At 48.3% G+C, this 20,988-nt stretch overlaps 1 protein-coding gene across 3 annotated transcripts in view; it reads right to left on the reverse strand.

The window, feature by feature from the left end:
* PMS1 (PMS1 homolog 1, mismatch repair system component) overlaps positions 1–20,988 on the reverse strand; it is a 153,078-nt gene that overhangs the window by 103,094 nt on the left and 28,996 nt on the right. For all 3 annotated transcript variants that reach the window (XM_066577098.1, XM_066577097.1, XM_066577099.1), the window contains exon 5: positions 19,452–19,615. In XM_066577098.1, the coding sequence (XP_066433195.1) occupies positions 19,452–19,615 (164 nt within the window). The remainder of the gene's footprint in view (positions 1–19,451; positions 19,616–20,988) is intronic.

Genomic DNA, 20,988 nt, shown 5'->3' on the forward strand with positions numbered 1-20,988 from the left:
AGGGCCACCCATGGTTGGAGAGAAGTGACAAATTTGTCACATAAAGCCTGGCTAAACTACTTTGAGGTGAAGACAGATGCAAATTGAAAAAGCTTCAGAGTAGAGGTCAGGCCCACAGACTTCTGAATACCCCCCAATCTAGTAAGGTTACAGGACTATCGAATGCTGAATATTCATTGTATTCACCCCTTAATACCTCACTGTCCAGTCCTAATTCAGGGATATGCTGAATGAACTAATGGGTAGTTAGGGAACAATGTAAAGGACATCGTCCAACCTTAGGAACATAAAGACTTGTAAGGTTCCAGCGCAGCCCCCCTCAGGTGGGGGTTGATTGAGATAGCTGGGTGTGGATCTCTCCAGCCAGCCAGTCAGCCGGGTCTCAGACCCCTGTGTGTTGGGTGCCTGCGTCTCCGGAGACCCCTCTATAAAAGGTTTCTGTTGGGTTTTGTTGTACTACACAGTTTCCAGCAGCGCAGCCCTACAGGTGGGGTTGATTGAGCTGGCTGGGTGTGGATTTCTCCAGCCAGCCAATCCCCAAGGTCTGTTGCTCATATATACCAGCTCCTCTGCTAGAGGCTGCCGGGATTTCCTCTGTTTATTCAGTCTGAACAGTGTCATGCATATTGGTACAGGGTGCCGGACGTGTGGTGTGAAGAGTCCTGTTCAGGGGGCCTCCTGTTGGTGGAGTATCGGTTCAACTATTGGCAGGACTGTCGGCGGAGGATCGGTTCAACTATTGGCAGGACTGTCGGAGGTGGCGGTTTGGGATCACTACAGATGAAAGCCGTAGGAAAAGAGAGAGTGAAATGGTAATGAGAGATCGTGACGAGAGGAGATACAAGTTAAAGGGGTTTTGCCACCATTTACAATTTTAACCACTCTGCCTTCTAGGTGTAGCAGTCAGGTCTGCTCTGTCCTGTCTGGAGATGCTGGAGCAAAATAAATACAAACTCAAATAACAGAGTTAATAGTTCCTCACTACTCCACTCAGCTCAAGTCTGTTTGCCAATCACTCCACCATATAACTCCCCAGATCTGCTATCCAGTGCTTCTGGGTTGTTCTTCTATGACGGCTCGTGGCTGCTGCTCCTGCAGTATCTCTGTGACTACTTCTCTCAAGTCTGCTGTAGCTGTAAGCTACTTGTGCTTCATCTCGATCTTCTGTTCCTGCTCACATCCTCGCTTCATGTTTCTGCTTGGTACGTCCTGTTCTGGTTAGGGCCTTGACAGGGTTATACAGCGCCCAGGTTCCAGCTCGGGGCCGTCCGTTGTCAGGACAATCACTCCGCTCTGTTAGGCAGGGACTTAATTACCCCTCACCAGCTCAGGGCTAGCTCAGTTCCAGTCTCTGCCTCGTACCAAGCTTTGTGCTGAGGAGTGAGCATCCGATCCCTGAGTGTTACCATACAGTGCGGCATGGGGTCCCGCGGTCGGCGCGCGTCGCTCCGGCGTCGGCTCCAGCAGCCTGGAGCCCTGTGTCGAGGTCATCCCAGCAGCTTGGGTTGCCCAGTGGGCGGCGGCGTGGGCGTGCCCGCCCGTAGGGTGCCGCCCGCACTCCTCTGTGCTTCTTATACAGCAGTGGGTGGAGTTGCCTCCTCCCACTCTCCGCCCCTGGGCGGAACCTTGTGGTTAAAAGACTGGCAGTGAACTGAGCTCATTGCCAGTTATTGGTTCTGCATGCACCTAGCCAGTCTGCCTGCGGTTCTCCTCAGCCAGTCCCTAGTTGTCGGTCAGCTCCCTCTGGTCCCCTATTACTCTGTCTGTTTGTGTTGGTTCTGTTTGCCTCTAATCTAGTCTGGCCCAGTCAGTACTAGTTGCTATCCAGCACCCTGCCAGTTTGCCTGTGAGTCCCATCTCCAGCCTTGTAAGTTTTGTTGGTCTGATTCATCTGCCTCCTCTGTCGGCACTCTGTTCCCCCCATTAGGTAGTTTCCTGCTTGTCAGTCGCCAGGTCCCTAGCCAGGGCAGGGACCGCCGTCCAGTTGTCCGCCTGGGGTTAGCCAGGGCCGAGGCAAGTAGGCAGGGACAGTGGGGGTGCGGGAGATCAGGGCACCCCAACTGGCGCTCGGGGGGCAGAGTGCCGTAACATAATAACTGGCCCTTAAAATATTGTTTTTCTTTTCATGGCGGCGATCAGCGCCCTTGCAAACCAGCTGCAAGACCTGGTGCCGGTGATCCGGGATTTGTCAGCCCGCATGGTGGCCCAGGAGCAGTGGGCGTTGTCGCAGGAGCAGAACGCCTCTACCTGTCCCGAACCCAAGTGCCCTCTTCCCGAGGTGTTCTCTGGGGAGAGGAACAAGTTTTTCATTTTCCAACAGGCGTGTCGCCTGTTTTTTCGGATGCGTCCCCGTTCTTCCGGCTCGGAGGTCCAGAGGGTCGGGCTTATAATGTCCCTGCTGCGGGGCTCTGCCCAGACTTGGGCCTTTTCCATTCCCGAGGGTTCCCCCTCCCTGCAGTCGGTGGACTCCTTTTTTCAGGAACTCGGGGGTATCTTCGATGAACCGGACCGAGTGGGGTTGGCGGTTGCGCGGTTGCTGGCGCTGCATCAGGGGTCGCTTTGTGTGGAGGATTATTGCTCCAATTTCAGACGCTATGCGGGTGATACTGCATGGAACGATAGTGCCCTGAAAGACGTTTTTATGCAAGGTCTCTCAGACGCGGTCAAAGAACTGTTGATCTCCCATCCCGTTCCCGGGTCCTTAAAGGAGGCTATGGAGTTAGCAGTGAAGGCAGATAGGAGGCTCAGGGCTGGGAAGCAAGATAGACGGACCCATAGAGTCAGGGAGGTCATTTGTCCTGTTCCCTCCCCGTCCGTACCAGTCTCTGTTCCCGAACCTATGGAACTGGACCCGCTGGACCCCAAGGAGCGACGCCGGATTCGGTTATTACATAATCTCTGTCTCTACTGCGGGAAAGCTGGACATCGGGTGATAACTTGCCCCTGGAGGCCTCAGCGTCCACAGTCTGAATCGGCAGAAAGACTTCCAGTCCTAGGCGACTGCAGGGAGAGTCGCCTAGGACCTCAGGTACGTCCTAGACTTCTGATACCCTGCCAGGTTAGATTCCGGAACTTCTCCCGCCTAGGGCAGGCGTTTATTGATTCCGGAGCAGCTGCTAACCTGATAAGCATGCGTCTCGTTGAGCCCCTGAGGGCTGAATTTGTGGCGCTGAAGACGCCAATTCGTTTTGCTAGCATTGATGCTACTCCTCTTGCTTCGGGCTTGGTACGATGGAGGACCCCAGTGTTACAACTCATGCTGGGGGGTCGCCATTTGGAAGGTCTATCATTCCTGGTGATGGAGAAAATGTCGGTAGACATGGTACTAGGGATGCCGTGGCTGGCGTTGCACAACCCCCAATTCGATTGGGCCACTGGGGAGCTAACCCAGTGGGGGCCGTCCTGCCATAGCCATCGTGCTCCCCCTCCCCCCTGCTCAGTCGAACAGAAGGGGTACCGGTCCTCTGGAAATCGCAAAAGGTGGGGTCGCACGGGGTGCCATAAGTCTTTGTCGAAACCTGTTGTCTCTTCGGTGATGCCCACCTCCGGTCCCCCGCCGCCCACCCTGGTCTGTGATGAAGTTGAACACAAGGCCCAGGAGGTCCTGGATTCTTGCCAGGGTCCAGGAACCGTACAATATTTGGGGGCCCGGAAGAGTTTTTTGGAGTATGATAGCTCAGATGACAGTGATTTTAAAGTTAGAGATGCCTCAGATTTTGAAGGCAGCGTCATTGGTAGCGAGGATGGGTCAAAAGACAGTGGCGAATGGTTGGACATTGACTCGGAAGACGACCTGAAACATGACGATATGTCAACGGTTGGCCCTGAAGGAAATGGGGCAGCCACAGACTACCGAAGTCATGGACCTGAGGATCAGTCCATGGTGTCCGCTCAGGAGGGTCACATTCTCGGGTTGGTACAGCATTTTCACAGCCTTTGCCTGGATAAGCCTGGTCGAGTTTCCGGGGGCCCGGAGGTCCCCCGTCAGAGGGGGGGTAATGTTACCATACAGTGCGGCATGGGGTCCCGCGGTCGGCGCGCGTCGCTCCGGCGTCGGCTCCAGCAGCCTGGAGCCCTGTGTCGAGGTCATCCCAGCAGCTTGGATTGGCCAGTGGGCGGCGGCGTGGGCGTGCCCGCCCGTAGGGTGCCGCCCGCACTCCTCTGTGCTTCTTATACAGCAGTGGGTGGAGTTGCCTCCTCCCACTCTCCGCCCCTGGGCGGAACCTTGTGGTTAAAAGACTGGCAGTGAACTGAGCTCATTGCCAGTTATTGGTTCTGCATGCACCTAGCCAGTCTGTCTGCGGTTCTCCTCAGCCAGTCCCTAGTTGTCGGTCAGCTCCCTCTGGTCCCCTATTACTCTGTCTGTTTGTGTTGGTTCTGTTTGCCTCTAATCTAGTCTGGCCCAGTCAGTACTAGTTGCTATCCAGCACCCTGCCAGTTTGCCTGTGAGTCCCATCTCCAGCCTTGTAAGTTTTGTTGCTCTGATTCATCTGCCTCCTCTGTCGGCACTCTGTTCCCCCCATTAGGTAGTTTCCTGCTTGTCAGTCGCCAGGTCCCTAGCCAGGGCAGGGACCGCCGTCCAGTTGTCCGCCTGGGGTTAGCCAGGGCCGAGGCAAGTAGGCAGGGACAGTGGGGGTGCGGGAGATCAGGGCACCCCAACTGGCGCTCGGGGGGCAGAGTGCCGTAACACTGAGTCGCCTGTCAGTATTGCCGGGTGGTTTCCCTGCTCAGAGGAACGATACCGTGGTTCCACACCCGAATATGTAACACTGTCCTTCCTGGTGGCTGCTGACCAGGACATAGGATTGGTTTGACACTTTACATTTAGCTCTGGGAGCCTCACATTTCTCTTGATCATCTCTGAGATGTTTCTGCACCTTGATAGGAGTCACGTGTGGTCAATTCAGCTGATTGGGCATAAAAGGGACCTGAAAAGGGTTGTCCACAACCGTCCGCCATCCAACCTGACAGAGGGCAGGAAACCCCCAAATCCAGTGTGAAAACCTTGTGCCATCATCCCCAAGAAGACTGGAGGCTGGAATCACTGTTAAAGGGGCTTCAACGAATTACCGAGTACGGGGTGTGAATACTTATGTCAATGCAGAATGGTAGTTTTTCATTTTTTTACAAATTTACAAATATTTCCCCCATTCTGTTGTCACTTTGTCACTATGGGGTACGGAGTGCAGAATGATGGGGGACACGAGGCCACTGTATACACGCAGCTATATACACACAGCAGTATATTTCAGACTAGAAGACTGACTATTCTGCAAGAAGAAAACTTGCTAAACTCTTCATATTTCTGTGCGCAGAGGACACATCGGACGTGTAACCAACACCGCGCCGCGGCCAACAAACCCCACTCTGTCAATGAAATTAAATCTGAGTGTTACTTCCTATCCCAGCAAAAGGCAGGTGTCTCCTGTAAGGCAACGATGACCTACGACCTCGCCATGAACTGCGCATTTTAACTAAGACCACACCGTGAAATCCGCTACGAATTTCCATGACAAATCTACATGGTAAGTTATTGCTATTCAGCACGCCTGCTGGCAGCCGCGCCAAGAATGCGGGAATGACAGGACGGCCATAGTAAAAGGAGGATTAGAGCAGGCTGCCAGCAGCACAAGGCTACCACATCGGGGATACCATCCTAATATCCGGAGACACCTCTGCCCCCAACTCCTGCTACCCAATATTTACCACACCGCATCTTAACCCCTTCCTGACCAACCATTCTGTGCCTTAAGGACCAGGCGACTTTCATTGTGACATTACAAGAGCTGACGGCCGTACGAGGGCTCGTATCTTGCGGGACGAGTCGTATACTTACCGGCCGCACTCCGAGGTCCATATAATGTGTGGTTGGACTTCATTACAGTTTTTTTGATGGGAGATAAAAAAAAAAACACCCAAGAATTCCGCCATTGTTTTCGTGTTTGGTTTTTGCAGCGTTCAGCGCTCAGTAATAACCACCGGATAACTTTCTTACCTGATTGGCACGATTACGGCGACAAGTTTACAGGGATTTTGTCATTTTTTTTTTTTTTTTTAAAGAAAAACAATGGACTCCGCACCGCTGCATTCTAAGACCCCGGACATTGTTATATCCCCGGCGGCGGCGCTCTGTGGGGGGTTCTTTATGGGGAGAGTTGTAGTTTTAGTGATACCAGGATTTTTTTCCGCTACAATTAAACAATATTGAACTTCTTTTGACGCCATTTTTAGACCCTGAAGGAGACTTGAAAATACAATTGTTCGATCACTAGGATATTACACTGCAATACGTATGTACTGCATTCTACTGAGCCCGTGACAGCAGCCTCTTAGGGAGGCGGGGTCTAATAGTCTGAGTTACATGGCAGACATGGAGTTCCTTGTCAGGCTTCCGGCTACCATGGGAAACCAATATTACCTTGAGATCGCACTGCGGGGTGCCGATGGGTGACAGAGCCCCCTCCCTGTCATCTGCTAATATTCTGCAGTTGCTATTGATTGTGGCATGTTAGGGGTTAAACTACCAGGATCTGAGGTTTCTCTGTTACTGGCAGTTAGAGCAGGAGCCTGGCTGTCAGTAGTCCGCCAAGCCAATAACCTAAAAAGATGTATGTGCAGGTTTAAAGTCCGCTAGTGAGGTCAGTAGAAAGGCGGATTGTGGTCACGAAGGGGTTCACATAGTTATACAGTTAGTGGGTTGAAAAAAGTGCATCAAGTCTAACCTTTTATACTTTGAATTAGAGAAAGGTTTAACCCAATGAGTGGCGGGTTTCTTACCACCCCCCCCCTCCCAACCCCCCGCCGTCAGACCCACCAGAGCAGGTTTTTTTAATGGGCCACTAATTTAATTTGAACTAATTTCCCAGTCTCAGTCCAAGAGCCATGACTTTATCATTTCCCCATTGACTCAGCCATATGAGGGCTTGTGTTTTGCAGGACCAGTTGTAATTTTATGCCATCATTTTTGGGTATATATATATATATATATATATAATGTATTGTATAAATTTGTAAAAAAATTTGTAGAGAGATTAGGGGAAAAAATAAATTCTGCCATTTGTTTATTGGATTTAATGTTTACGGCGTTCAGCGTGCGGAATAAATAGTGTGATAACGTTATTCTCTGAGTCACACGATTCCGGCGATACCAAGTTTATACAGGTTTATGTTTTGCTATTTTTTTTACATTTAAAACATTTTTTTCTTAAAGGTTTTGTTCTGTGTCGCCACATTCCAAGAGCCATATTAATGTTACTTCCCATTTCCAGAGCTCTAGAAGGCCGTGCTTTATGCGGGATGAACTCCAGTCTTCATTTATCTCATTTTTAGGAACATGTAAGATTTTGATCGCTTTTTATTCCATCTTTTCTCGTGGCGAAATTTAACAAAATCTGAAAAATACATATTTGGTATCGCTGCGTCCGTAAATGTCCGATCTATCAAAGTAGTGCATTACTTACCCGAATGGTAAACGTAGTCTGGAAAAAAAATAAAGAACGGCACAAATGCACTCTTTCAGTCACCCTGTCTCCCAGAAAAAATGCAATAAAAAGCGAACAAAAAGTTGTATGTATTCTAAATTAGCACTAACATAAACTACAGGACGTCCCGCAAAAAATGAGCCCTCGCTCAAGTACGTCGACAGAGACAGGAGATGCAGCAGAAAATAATTTTAAAAAATGAAATGCCTTTGAAAAAAAATACAAGTACTACGGCAAAAAAATTATACAAGTTTGGTATGGTAGTAATCGTACCGACCCATAGAATAAAGTTATCAGGTCATTTTTGTTGCAGTTTGTGCGCCATAGAAACAAGACGCACTGAAAGATGGTGGAATGTCTTTTTTTTTTTCACTCTACTTCACGTAGAATTTTGTAAAAGTTTTTCAGTACATTATATGGTACTTTAAATAGTATCACTAAAAAATACAACTCCGCAAAAAACAACAAGCCCTCATACAGCGACGATGGATAAATAAAGGAGCTATGATTTTTTAAAAGTGGGGAGGAAAAAAAAAAATGGGGGAAATAAAAAGGGGTCCGTGTCATTAAAGGGGTTGTCCCGCGCCGAAACGTTTTTTTTTTTTTTTCAACCCCCCCCCCCCCCCTCCGTTCGGTGCGAGACAACCCCGATGCAAGGACTTAAAAAAAAAAACGCTCAGCGCTTACCTGAATCCCTGTGCTCAGGTGACTTCTATACTTACCGGTGAAGATGGCCGCCGGGATCTTCTTCCTCCGTGGACCGCAGCTCTTCTGTGCGGTCCATTGCCGATTCCAGCCTCCTGATTGGCTGGAATCGGCACGTGACGGGGCGGAGCTACACGGAGCCCCATTCAGAAAAGCAGAAGACCCGGACTGCGCAAGCGCGTCTAATTTGGCCATTCGACCATTTTAGACGGCGAAAATTAGACGGCAACCATGGAGACGAGGACGCCAGCAGCGGAGCAGGTAAGTGAAAAACTTTTTATAACTTCTGTATGGCTCATAATTAATGCACAATGTACATTACAAAGTGCATTAATATGGCCATACAGAAGTGTATAGACCCACTTGCTGCCGCGGGACAACCCCTTTAAGGGGTTAAATAATGTACTAACTCCCTTCTCTGGGTCATTACGACGCAGGGATACCACATGTTTATATATGTTTTTAATTTTTTACAAAGTAAAGGGAGACAAGTGTTTGTAAATGTTATTTATTTTATTTTTTTAATAATTTAAAAAAAAATTATTTTTTTTGTCTCTTTAGGGGACTTCCACAGAGACCCATCAGGACCCCCTGATCACATTCCAGGGGTCCGATGGTGAAAGGCCTTTACATGCTGCAGTCACATAGACTGCAGCATGTAAAGGGTTAACACAGCAGAGATCGGAGATTTTCTCTGATCTCTGCTGTAAGAGCTGGTGCCTGGCTGTTCTGACAGCCAAGCACCAGCTCTCCCTGCCACAGAGACCAACGGCCTGCTTCTGACAAGCCGATGGTCTCTATGGCAACCTATAAACAAAGCAGGAGACTTAGAAGCAGGAGATTGCCGGCAGATCGGCAAAATCTTCTGCTTCTGTTATTCAAAGCCCTTGCTTTGTTCTCTGTGGGTCTGTGCAGGCAGAGTACACTGCCACAGCTTGTGGCACTGTGCTCTGCAGCTCCCATAGTGATACATAGCCGGGAAATCTTCCGAGCTATATCACTATGGGCAGTGGAGCTCGTCCCGGAAAATTTCCGGGCGTGCCACTCAAGGGGTTAAAGGCAAAAGCCGCCCCCGATTGGCATAAATCTGCTTTGCCGTAAAGCGTAAAAACGGTCCCTTACTGTCTGTGGGACAGATTCCACGTCTGGAGCAACATTCCACTTCCCACGGCTCCCTCACTTTTTCGTTTTATCATTGTCTTTTTTTGCTCCCACTTTAAAAAAGAATCCTAACTTTTCTATTTCCGGCTGCGTGGCTGCACAATATAATGGAATGAAGAACTTTTACAAATTTCTACGCAGGAAGAAAAAATATACAACTGCGCAATTTTTGAAGAGCGTTTTCTTTTACAATGTTCACGGAGCAGTAAAAATGGCGTCATGTTTGTTCTGCGCGGCCGTGCGGTTACAGCGAAATTTATAGAAGATTTTTATTGTAGCACAACTTTAAATTTTCTTTAAAAGGGTATCTTATTTTTTTCCTCGCCATCTTCTTGAGCCCTCATAACTTTTCTATCTTTGCACTGATTGAGTGGTGCGGGGTTCGCTTTTTGCGAGGTGGCCTGTAGTTTTTTTTATTTATTTGGGGTCCATAGGACTTTTAGATCCCTTTCTATTCAATTCTTTTCTTGCATATGGCGTGACCAAAAAAAGCACAAATCTAGCGCAGATTGTTTCCCTGCAGCGCTCACCGTGCGGGATTAATAACGTGATGTTATAATGATCTGGATGTTTGCACACACAGTGATACCACATTTTTAATCTCTCTTATTTTGTGATGAAACAACTGGGAAAATAATTTAAAAAAATTAAATGCCTTTGAAAAAAAATACAAGTACTACAGCAAAAAAAAACAAAAAAACTATACAAGTTTGGTATCGCAGTAACTATTAGTAACAATAATCCCCATAGTAGTCCCAGTAGTAATAGTGACCCCCACAGTGGCCCTAGTAATAATAGTGACTCCCATTAGTAGTCCTAGTCTTAATAGTGACCCCCATAGTCTGGTAGTCCCAGTAATCAGTGCAGCCTCTGACCTCTCTCCGGCATCTGTGTTCATGCATGCGAGGGTGGGAGGGCGTGAGAAGCAAGGCGAGTCTCCTGCCGCCCAGGACTGCAGGACGGGGTCCCCGCAGAATCCGTGAGGCCTGTATATGTATGGAATATGTAGGAAGCGCCTTTATTTCTAGAACATATAGGACTTTCCATTAAAAACTAAAGGCGATAGATGCCCCGTCCCCAACAGAAGTGTGCATCCTGTCAGGACGAGCAGCAGGGAGCCTTCAGCCCCACCGGCGGAGCAGCAGGGGCTGCACATACGACCCTCAGTACAAAACATCAAGAAATAAAGGGTAGGTGCCATTTGCCTTGTGTGACTAGTGCACCAGAATACGGCGTCCTGGCCGGCACCGAGCAGCACTGCACTACGTGTTCCTCTCAGGCTTACCATTTCGCCTACCCAACAGTGTAGCATTAGGCTCGCCCCTCGCGGCCCAACCCTGCCCCGCCCAGCTACAGATGCATCTCTCTGTCCTAGAATGGGTTTCCACAAGCTGCACGGACGGCGGCCATGTTGTGATCAGCCACTTAAACAACATGTTCACCTCCTCATGAGGGTTACTACAGATGGGGGGTGGCCATTAAGTATTCTTTCTTTGTGTTTCTGCCATAATACAGGACATTGTAAAGGGATGTAAGCCGGGTTTACATCCCGGCAGGGAAGCGGTGCCCACAAATGGACATGAACTTACGTCCTATGGATGGCGCCGGCTGTGACTGACAGCCAACCTCCAGCTGTTAATCCCTTACATGCCAAGGTCAAAGTTCATGTAAAGTGTTCACAGCTCCCTCTGTGATGTCAGCCTGCTGCAATGTCATTGGCTTCCAGGTCTGCCATGTACTCCAATGTATTATCATAGCGATCATAGGATCGCAGTATCAAGTCCCTACAGGGACACAAAAATGTAAGAAAATAATTAAATAGAAATAAATTTTAAAAAACTTAAAAAAGCAAACTTTTGGGCGGCATTTTCCCCTTTTTGTTTAAAAAAATGAAAAAAAAAACCCACGTTTGGTATTGTCGCATCAGTATCAACCTGGTACACTTAATTAAACACACTTTTTATTTTCTTGGGTTTTTTTGTTCATTTCATCTCCCCAAAAAAGCGTTAAAAGTGATCAAAAAAGCCATATGTACTCCAAAATGGTACCAAAAAACACTACAGCTCATCACACACAATAAACAAACCCACAAAGAGCTCTGTGCATGGAAAAATCCAAAAAGTAATGGGACTTTGAATGCAGTGAAGCAAAAAAAAAAAAAAAATTCCAAAAAATGGGCAAAAGTGGAAAAATCTTTAAAAAATATAATATAATTTGGATATTGTCATAATTGTACCAACCCACAGAAAAAATGTATCATGTAATTTCTGCTGCATGATTCACAAGCAATTTTTGGCAAAAAATGTAATGTTCCCCTCGCCTCACCTCCGTATTCACCCGATCTCGGCCAGTGCGATTTCTTTTTACGAGCTCTATGAGTCGTGGTACAAGAAACAAAAATGTCACTGCTCATGTGAATCAGGCATTACTAAATAGGCGATTAACAACTGGAGTCCATCAATAGTAGATTGTTGGGGGTCTCCTGCCCCGGGAACCCCCACTGATATGCTGTTCTCTGGGCCAGTGTACCCATTCACTGAGCCGATTTCTGTAGACAGCTCTGTTGCCCCTGCAGTGGCCAGATTTGGAATTGCAGGCGAAGTTTCCAATGAAACGAATGCCTGTATTTCCAAGCCTGGCCACTGCGGAGGAACGGAGCTGTTTGCTTCCTGCATACACCAGCTCAGTGCATGATCGCAGAGGCCAAGCAGACAGCTGTTCAGCAGGGGTCCCAGGCAGCAGACGGCACCGATCTATTCACGGTGCCTACCCTAAGGATAGGCCAATAAAAGATTACAACTGGACAACCCCTTGAAGGAAATCTGCTAAGGAGTTTCATGATCCAAAAGGCTTCTCTTGATAACAACTTAGTAAACCAGTCACCCACTCGAATAGGCCGGGAAACTCTCTAGAGCTTTGCAATGTGGAGACCTCTCTATGATGGGCTTCAAGAAAATGGCGTGAAACACCAGACAGGGCGTGTTTATGGATGCGTCATTGGGAGCAGAACCTGAGACTTGCTCCGCTATGTGACCCTTAAATTTCTGAGATGTGCGACCGACATACTGAACATTGGTTTGCCAAGTTCTTCCCATAGAAGCCTTTTGGATCATGAAACTCAATACAAGTTTCCTTCAGGTTTGATTTACCATACAGATCTTATACAATACTGGTAGACAGTCCGTCCGAGAACCGGGACCCAAGTATTATGTGCAGAGGTCTTGTCCCAGGACAACGACTGCAAGCTGTATATAAAGGAACCGCTGGGCACAGCCTCTGAGCACCCCCCCCCCCCCCCCCGGCTAGGTACCGCCCACACTGCACTGTACATCCTTGGACAGCACTTCGACGTAGGCGCTGAATGCAGCAGGAGCGGCCAGCCACAGGTTGGTGGCTGAGCCAAACGCGTAGGTTAGTGTAGCGGGAGTCGCTCTGCACTACACTGCTGGGCACAGTGGAGCGAGTTTGGATGAGATGCCCCCCACCTCACCACCCTTTGTACCGACATCATGCTGTACATTCCTTCGATGTGGGCGCTGACTGTAAGTGTAGCAGGAGCCGCACTCCGCTGCATCGGGAAGTGGGTGGCGCAGCATCGTTCTCCCTCAACCCCCAACATTTTGTGTAAACAATTAGGTGTCAGGACCCCTCTATTGGTCCACATATATAACTGCCTCAGCGTGTTGTGAGCTCACCCAGCCACATGGTGGCAGAATTCGGTTACAAAAGGACACAGGACACGCTAAGGCACATACATAGTAGAGAACATACAACCATTCTAATTCTTGTTGCGCCTTTTATGTAAATATCCCCAGATGGTGGGAGGAGTTTATATCATGTTACGCCTCATCCCTCTATAGTATTTCTGTTTAAAGGGATTCTGTCACCAGGTTCATGTCATTTGACTCAGAGCTGAACTCCGCGTCACGGAGGTGGGCCGCGCTGGACTTTCCCTGCCCGCAGCTGGGAGAGAGCTGCCACCCTGCATGCTGCGGGCCGGTAGAAGCTGATATGGCCCGCCTCTGTGGTTCGGAGTTCAGCTCTGAGTCAAACGACATGAACCTGGTGACAGAGCCCCTTTATTATGCTACAACTAAGACCCTCTGAGTTGTAACTTGTAGGCGATTTCATCCATAAGCACATGTTCCCTTTTACGTGACATAATAACATTTCTAGATTGTTGTGGGCGCGGCGTTTCCACCAGTTTCGTTCCCGCTATAATAAAGGAGTCCCCATTTACAATCTATTTCAGGGGTTTCTTTCCTTTGTCTTCATGTAGAATGGATGGCGATATAATGACTACAGCAGCTTTGTGGTCACTCACTGGGCACTGCCATGGCTACGTAGCACAGTGTTGTGTGGCGAGCGACGTATAGCGGTACGGGGGCTTCATCCGTAGGTTGCTTCATGTTGAAGACTAAAAGACCTTGAAAATCAGGAGCAATCAATGCAGAAAAGAGATAGAAGTGAAAACACATTTTTCCAAGCCCCCCCTCACCAATCTGCCTGTTACACTCTGGCGGTCTCCTCTGTGTACTGCAGCCACTTCCCTGCAGTGCAGCCCCCTGTCTGATGCCCATCAAGCACCATCATGAGCCTGAGATTTTTTATATTCAAACATCTATCCCGTTATGCATCAGCACAGAATTAGCTTAGTCTATACCATTTCTGCCTGCTGGGAGAACTGTGTAATTATAATTACAGTGTTTCCCAGAAAATAAGTAAAGAACCTGCTTCTATGTTCTGGAGAAATCTTCTTTACTCTAGATGTAGAGAGCGCCCCCTTGTTACAGTCCTGGGTATAATAGATGATGGAGAGATCTCTGTATTGTCCCCCGATATATTATATATAGTTATTAGAGCGCCCCCTTGTTACAGTCCTGGGTATAAATAGATGGTGGGAGAGATCTCTGTACTGACCCAAGATAGATAGATAGATAGATAGCTTTTCCCCAGAAATAAGACCCTGTCTTGTATTAATTTTTGCCCGAAAGGAGGCACTAGTTCTTATTTTTGGGGAATGTCTTATTTTACTTACCGAGCAGACTCAGTCCACGTTCCTCCCGCTGCACTCTGGAGCTTTGCCGTGCTTCTTGCAGTCCTCGGCCGCCGACAGATCACTTCCCTGTTACGGGATTCATAAATCTCACTTCCAGAAGTGATGGCTCTGATTTAGCAGCGCTCGAGAACCAGCCAACCAATGCAACGCTCGCTGAACCAACGCAATGGCTGGGATTGGTTCTTTGGCCACTGCTCTGCCAATCAGTGCAGAGGTCAAAGAACCAATCACAGCCATCCTGTGATGGAGGCAGGATTTATGAACTGGCCAATCAATGCTGTGGCTCAGCCAATTTATAAATGCTGCCTCCACAATGCAATGGCTGTCATTGAGTCAGACCACTGCTCAGCCAATCAATGCAGAGGTCGAAGAACCAATCACAGCCATTGCGGTGTGGATGCAGCATTTATGGATCAGCTGAACCATGGCATTGATTGGCCAATTTAAAAATCCCATATTTCCATGTGTTTCCATATTTTGGTCCACCCTCTGTATATTTACCCACGGCTAGTTCCACACAGGCAATAAAAATTGCGTGATTTTTGCGCAATAGGAGAGGGAGTAAAAAAACTGATTTATGAAAACAATGATTCTCAATGGTTTCCTTCCCATTAGCGAGGTTTTCATGGATGTGATTTTGCGAGAACAAAATCTTTCAGTGATGTGCGATTTTTTTTATCACATCGCAACGCACAAACTTGTGTTGCAATTTTAACATTAGAAAGTCCTATTGACTTTCGTGCTAAAAAAAAACGCGTGGAACTAGCCTAAAAAGGCTGTAGCCCATGAGTGCACATTCAGGAGGATGAGCTGAGATCTCCTCCATTATACCTGTATGACAGGAGTGTCTGTGTTCCCCTCTGGGCAGTTTCTGTGGTAGATCCATGTAATAGCATCACACAGACTGAGAAACTGACTAATTTCAGATATCATAACCCCAAAAAGATCTGAGCGGATCAGAACTGAAGTCACATGACCATCTGAGGAGAAAGAGGCTAGGAGTTTCAGGCAGTAATAACTAACCAGGGTGACTCGAGCCCACTATAATATATATATAATGAATTTTAAAAATACCTGAAGTGGCCCTTTAAAAAGTTGCAGAACTTTTCACTATAGAAGTTTCCCCCCGTTACAGGTCTGCTGAGACGGAGAAGCCCCTCTATAAAGTGTTACCTATAAGGTGGTCTGTCCCCTCTTTGGGGCGAGCTCTCTGCCGAGCCGCACGTACCGGCGCTCGGAGTCCTGCCTTACATAAATCCAGAGCAGCTTATCGCTGCAGCCTGACCTGCTGACACCATATCCAATCTGACCCTCGCAGGGCTGCCAACTTCCCAATCAAGATTCCTACGCCACAGATGGAATCGGAACCCGCTGCTGAACTTTGTGCTCATTCAGCGAGCTGGCACAATTCTCCCACACAGCAGCTCCATTTCTAGCAGCCCCCGAAGTTATCACATGATTTATATTACTAATATCCTAACCATCCCGCGCCACTGCCAACATACACATTACACATTCTCCTCCTGTCCGTCCTCATGCTTGGAACCTGCAGGGAGATCCGCGCGCCGCACAGAACTAAAATAACGGATCAGGAGCGAATCTACTTGTAGCGCGGAGAAACTATGCTGCAGGAAGAATGAAGTCGTTACACCAACCTACTTGTGGGACCATAAGAGGCACCGGGGTTAGACAGCAGAACTTCATACTAATGTACAGGGGGGTCTAACAAAGCGAGGGGCTACCGGCAGTAACTTTGGCCTTCTGGTATAGAAAATGGGGTTAACAGTGAACAGCCAGCGCCTATTAAACCTAATGTCAAACAATGGTGCAAGCATATAAATTCATATTAAACACAGCACTGCTGCACACACATTGTACACGCGCACAACACACGCAGCTCTGCTACATACAAGCACACACACAGCTCAGCTACATGCGTGCACACACACACACCTCTGCAGATGGAATCAGAGAGGGAGGACAGTGCAGCCTCCATATGTATGGCTGCAGAGTTTTCCCGGTGATCGATCAGCACTCAGATCATTAAGGCAGTGGTCAGGGATCTCTGGATCGACCAGACCCCCCCCTGCCTCTGGACGATAAGGTGCAGATGCTGCTCACCAAGACTTTATCTTATTGCGTCTTACAGTCAAATACGTAAATTTACACTTTTATGATGCAGTTCTGTTTTAGAGGGCGAATAAAAGTGTCTACAAGCAGATGTCCACGTGTTAGCGAGGTCCCCCTACATACAGAGGAAGGGGTTATAAATGCAGGGGTGTCTGCACATACAGGAGCGCTGCAGAGAGTCAGGGTGTCTGCAGCTTCAGGACGCCAGAGGAGGAGCTAGGAGAGGCGCAAAGATGTGAGGGCTGATAGCAGAATGAAGGGGGAGGGGCTACTCGACAAAGAGGCGGGGTTTTAAAAGTGACGTGCTGTCTCGGAGATGCAAGAGCGCCACCTCTGACTCAGGCGCGCTGCGACAAAAATAAGCTTTTGGCTTTTTTGGCTAATCTCTCCATTCACCTAAGAACATGTATGGTATGCTGCTGCTTTACATTGCAGGCCATCTTACATACCTAGAGGTTCCCTTGTCACCAGCATATAGGTATATAACCTTCATCCCAGTTATAGTGCTCGTAGGGAGCTCTCTAATTGGCTCTCCCAGCTCTAAAAAAACACCTCCCCGGGCTCCTGGGAACCTATAACTTCGTTAAGGGTGCTCTTAGCCGGTGACAGGTCCCCTTTAATTAACCTTCACTATAAGATGAGCCTCAATGGCCGAAAGCTTCCAGTTTGTAGAATTATCAAGACTGCAGGAAAAGTAATTGCACCCCTCCAGTTGTGGACAAACAAAGATGGCCGCCCCGCATCTCCGACTCCCTATGTATTAATAGCATCATTAGTCATAAGACAGGTACTTAGATTGGCTGCTGCTGACCAATCAGAGCAGGTGTAGCGTCTTAGACTAATCATAGACAGGTAGCCAGAGAGGCCGTGCCGCCATATTTGCTCTTCCAGGACCGGAGGGTTCAGTTTAAATGGACAGATCAGTAAACAGAGCGGAGCGGTCAGCAGACGGGATCTCCCTCGTATCTAGAGTGTTCTCTGTATTCACTGATGAGAGATCAGTACCTCTGCTTGCTGACCCGTCCTACCAGCAGCAGTCATATACGGCGTCTGGTTCAGCTATGGGACAACGAGGTCCTCCGCCACTACAATATCTCATCCATGTTTGGGATTTACATGCTGTTAAGAAATACATAACCCGTAGGGTGGCGCCACCTGGTGCTCAACATGTGCAGCAACGGGCAGATCTAGAGACACAGATGGGAAGAGGCTTCTGCGCAGCGCGAACAAGTCCTGCCAGGATACAAGCCCGCCTCTACATACTCTACAAGGTCCCGGGGCTACAGAGGTCCCCGCCACCCCAAAGGTCATCACGTAGGGCTGGCTATCACAGCGCCAAAGCAGAGATGGTTGGTTTCTCTGGCAACCTGCTGTAACCTACAGGAAGGGATCCTTCAGACAAGCGGATTCGCAAATGTGCACGTTTCAGCGCAGTGACTGCGTTTTTTTCTGCATGTTTCGGAGCGTCCTTTTATGCGCACGCAGGCCCGTTTACACGCGCGCGCAAAACCCCCCTTCTGTGATTTAAAAGCCTAATGAGGTCCAGAAGAGTTCATTTTTACAAAATTGTGCAGCGTACTGCAGATCCGTTGCATGTTGCACTTTTGCGCACCTTCTACAGACTTCTATGGGGACCCTCGGTATGCGAATATGCAGAAAATACAGCAGGTCCTACTTTTTTTGTGCGTACAAGAAATGCGCACTAACAAATGGTTGATGTGGATGAACCCATTAACGGGTTCTATTCTCTGCGTATATTGCATGTGTAATGTGCGGCGCAAACACGCTCGTCTGAAGGAACACGAAGAAAGAAGACTCAAATGGGAAGCTGGAACTATGCCTCCACGGCGCCACCCGATGGAAGGCAGTGTTCCTGCAAGTCTGTGTCAGACCGTCCAAAAGCAAATTCCACTGATGAGACGGTCTGGTGACACAGGTGCGGCAGCAGTCCTCTGAATGGCACACGCAGATAACCGAGAGCCGCGCTCTACTATCCCAGTCAGCCCCACTGAAGTGAACGGAGTGCAGACAGTCGAGCTGTAACGGGCAAGAGCGTTTTAAGACATTGGATGGAATTCTTTAGAGCGCTCCCCCACACGGGTGTTTCCTTCCGCGAGCCACGGGCGTATTCCGGGCGCGGGGAGCCCGCAGCAGTACACAATGCATTGCAACAAATCCCTATACACGATCTTGGCGGGTATGCAGCTGCAATACGCACCAAGTTAGAGCATGCTGGGTTCTTTTTTTGCGCACATTTCGCATCGTGTGCGAGCGGCACCGATGAAACTAATGTAAAATTGGTTACCACATATTACGCACGCAAAATCAGCAAATAAGTATCAAATACCGCCCGTGTGAGAGAGCCCTTAATATACGAGCCGCAGCGCCGGACAAGAAGAGGTTTACAGAAGAAGCAATAAGGCCCCTCCCACACGAGCGGTTTTTGCTGCATATTACGCACATATTTTCCGCGTGCGAAATACGCAGCACTAACGCATTGTAATGGGGCCTCTTACACCAGCGTTTTTGTGCTGCGTATTTAACATGCACGAATCACACACAGCAGGTCCTATTTTTGGTGTTTTAGCGCGGATTTCACGTATAAAGCGGCCAATGAAATGAATAGGAGAAATGTGATAAATACGCAATTGCGCGCGTAATACTGTGTCTTACTGTGTTCTTTACGCAGGCTGCTATGCCGCTGGCAGGTGAAGGAAGTTGTGACATCATCAGCTTGCTTGACTGCATTTTTACTGCGCACAAAAACGCAGCGTTTTTACATACGGTTGTGTGGGATTGGCTGAACGCGCCAAAAATTGGAATTTTTCTTTCTTTATAAATATGTTAATCTATAAAAATGCTCCAAGTTTGGCGATTTTTGGTCACGTCGTAATAATGTAAATGAGCGTAATTACCTTGTTGTGCGCCAGAACAATGCGCACGTCCGGCCGGATGAGCCCGTAGGCGGTGAGCAGGTCTTGAACCTTCCGCAGCTCGTCTCTGCACTTCTTGGCGGTGGAGTAATACTGCTTCCTGACTGGCAGGTTCTTAAACAACCTCATTACGGAGACCGTAGTGCCTGCGGGAGACAGAACGCACATTAACCCCTTAGGAACCTTCCCCAGGCCGCACGGCCGACGCACCATAAGCTGCGGGAAATTACGCACCAAAATCTTAGGGTTACCAGGAAAAGGCTTAAAACCTTCCTGCGATTCCGCATCGAAATCCGCAGTTGGACCTGCAGACGGCGGCGTGGAATCCTGCAGCCCCCCAAGTGGCGGCGGCCTGTGCTGTGGCGTAACTCTGTTCCCTTAGTGACGTACTTTAGCCCCGAGGATGTGATGGTTTTTTTGGGCACCATTTTGGGGCATATACGGCTTTTTTAATCACTTTATTACATTTTTTGGAGGAGACAAAATAAGCAAAAATATGCATTTTGGCTCTTTTTTTTTTCTTTCTTTTATTGCATTTGCTGTGCGGGATACGAGGGTGTTCGGTTTGTTGTACGGGTCGTTATGGAGGGGAGGATAAGGAATACGTTTTTTTCAATTTTTTACATATTAATTTAAACAAAGAGGGGAATGTACACAAAAAGGGTTTCATCCATTGGATAACGGCGATCATGTGATCACGGACCGCGTGACATCTTACTTTTGCCTACCTTTGCTAGCAAGGAGATTTTAAATTTCCCAGGCTCTCTGACCTTCTACGTATGCACCAGACATTTTACCTTTGGCGCACATGCGCAGAAGCCGGCGCCAGGCCCTTGCAGGATCAGATCAATGCGGAGGCCGGAGGGGAGTAGTTTCCGGATCCATGAGGGGAATTAAAACTTTAACTTTATTTACCCTTTATGCGATCGCGGTTCTGCATTGACAAATGGCGCCGTGTGAGCGGCTGCGGGTCGGCCCGGACCTCCTACACATCACGTATGCATTCTGTTGTGTGTTTGTCCGACCAGATGGAGTTGTTGAAGTATCTGTGATGCAAGTCCTGATTTTCTAGGGGGGTCCTTCTGATGTCCGCCTGGTTGTAGCTTTAGATTATGGTTGTTGATATTAATTGCATGAATGAATAATATCTTGCATACAGTTTATCTATCATCTTGGTAGTGGGCACATCACACTGCAGTACTACATTGCAGGTAAACCGCCGTTATACCAGCGAAACTACTCAAAATGTGTCCTTACACCCCTGTAGTGTAGCAGGAACCGGGGAGATTTAGTTAGAGGGTTTAAGATTTCTGAGCAAAGAAAATGACTTCTTGAGATCCCAACAAGTACAAATCTGTCCAAAGACCCCCAAGTGTAGTAGTCACACCTCCTGCAGCTCCGCTGCACCTCGTTTTATACGTGCGGACAGGACAATAGTCATTCCCATTAGTGAATAGCGCCACCAAGTGGCCATCTAAGCAAAGCATGGAACACAACCCTCAGCATCATCTTTCTTAAC

The sequence above is a fragment of the Eleutherodactylus coqui genome, chromosome 8, assembly GCF_035609145.1.
Source record: "Eleutherodactylus coqui strain aEleCoq1 chromosome 8, aEleCoq1.hap1, whole genome shotgun sequence".
Lineage (NCBI taxonomy): Eukaryota > Metazoa > Chordata > Amphibia > Anura > Eleutherodactylidae > Eleutherodactylus > Eleutherodactylus coqui.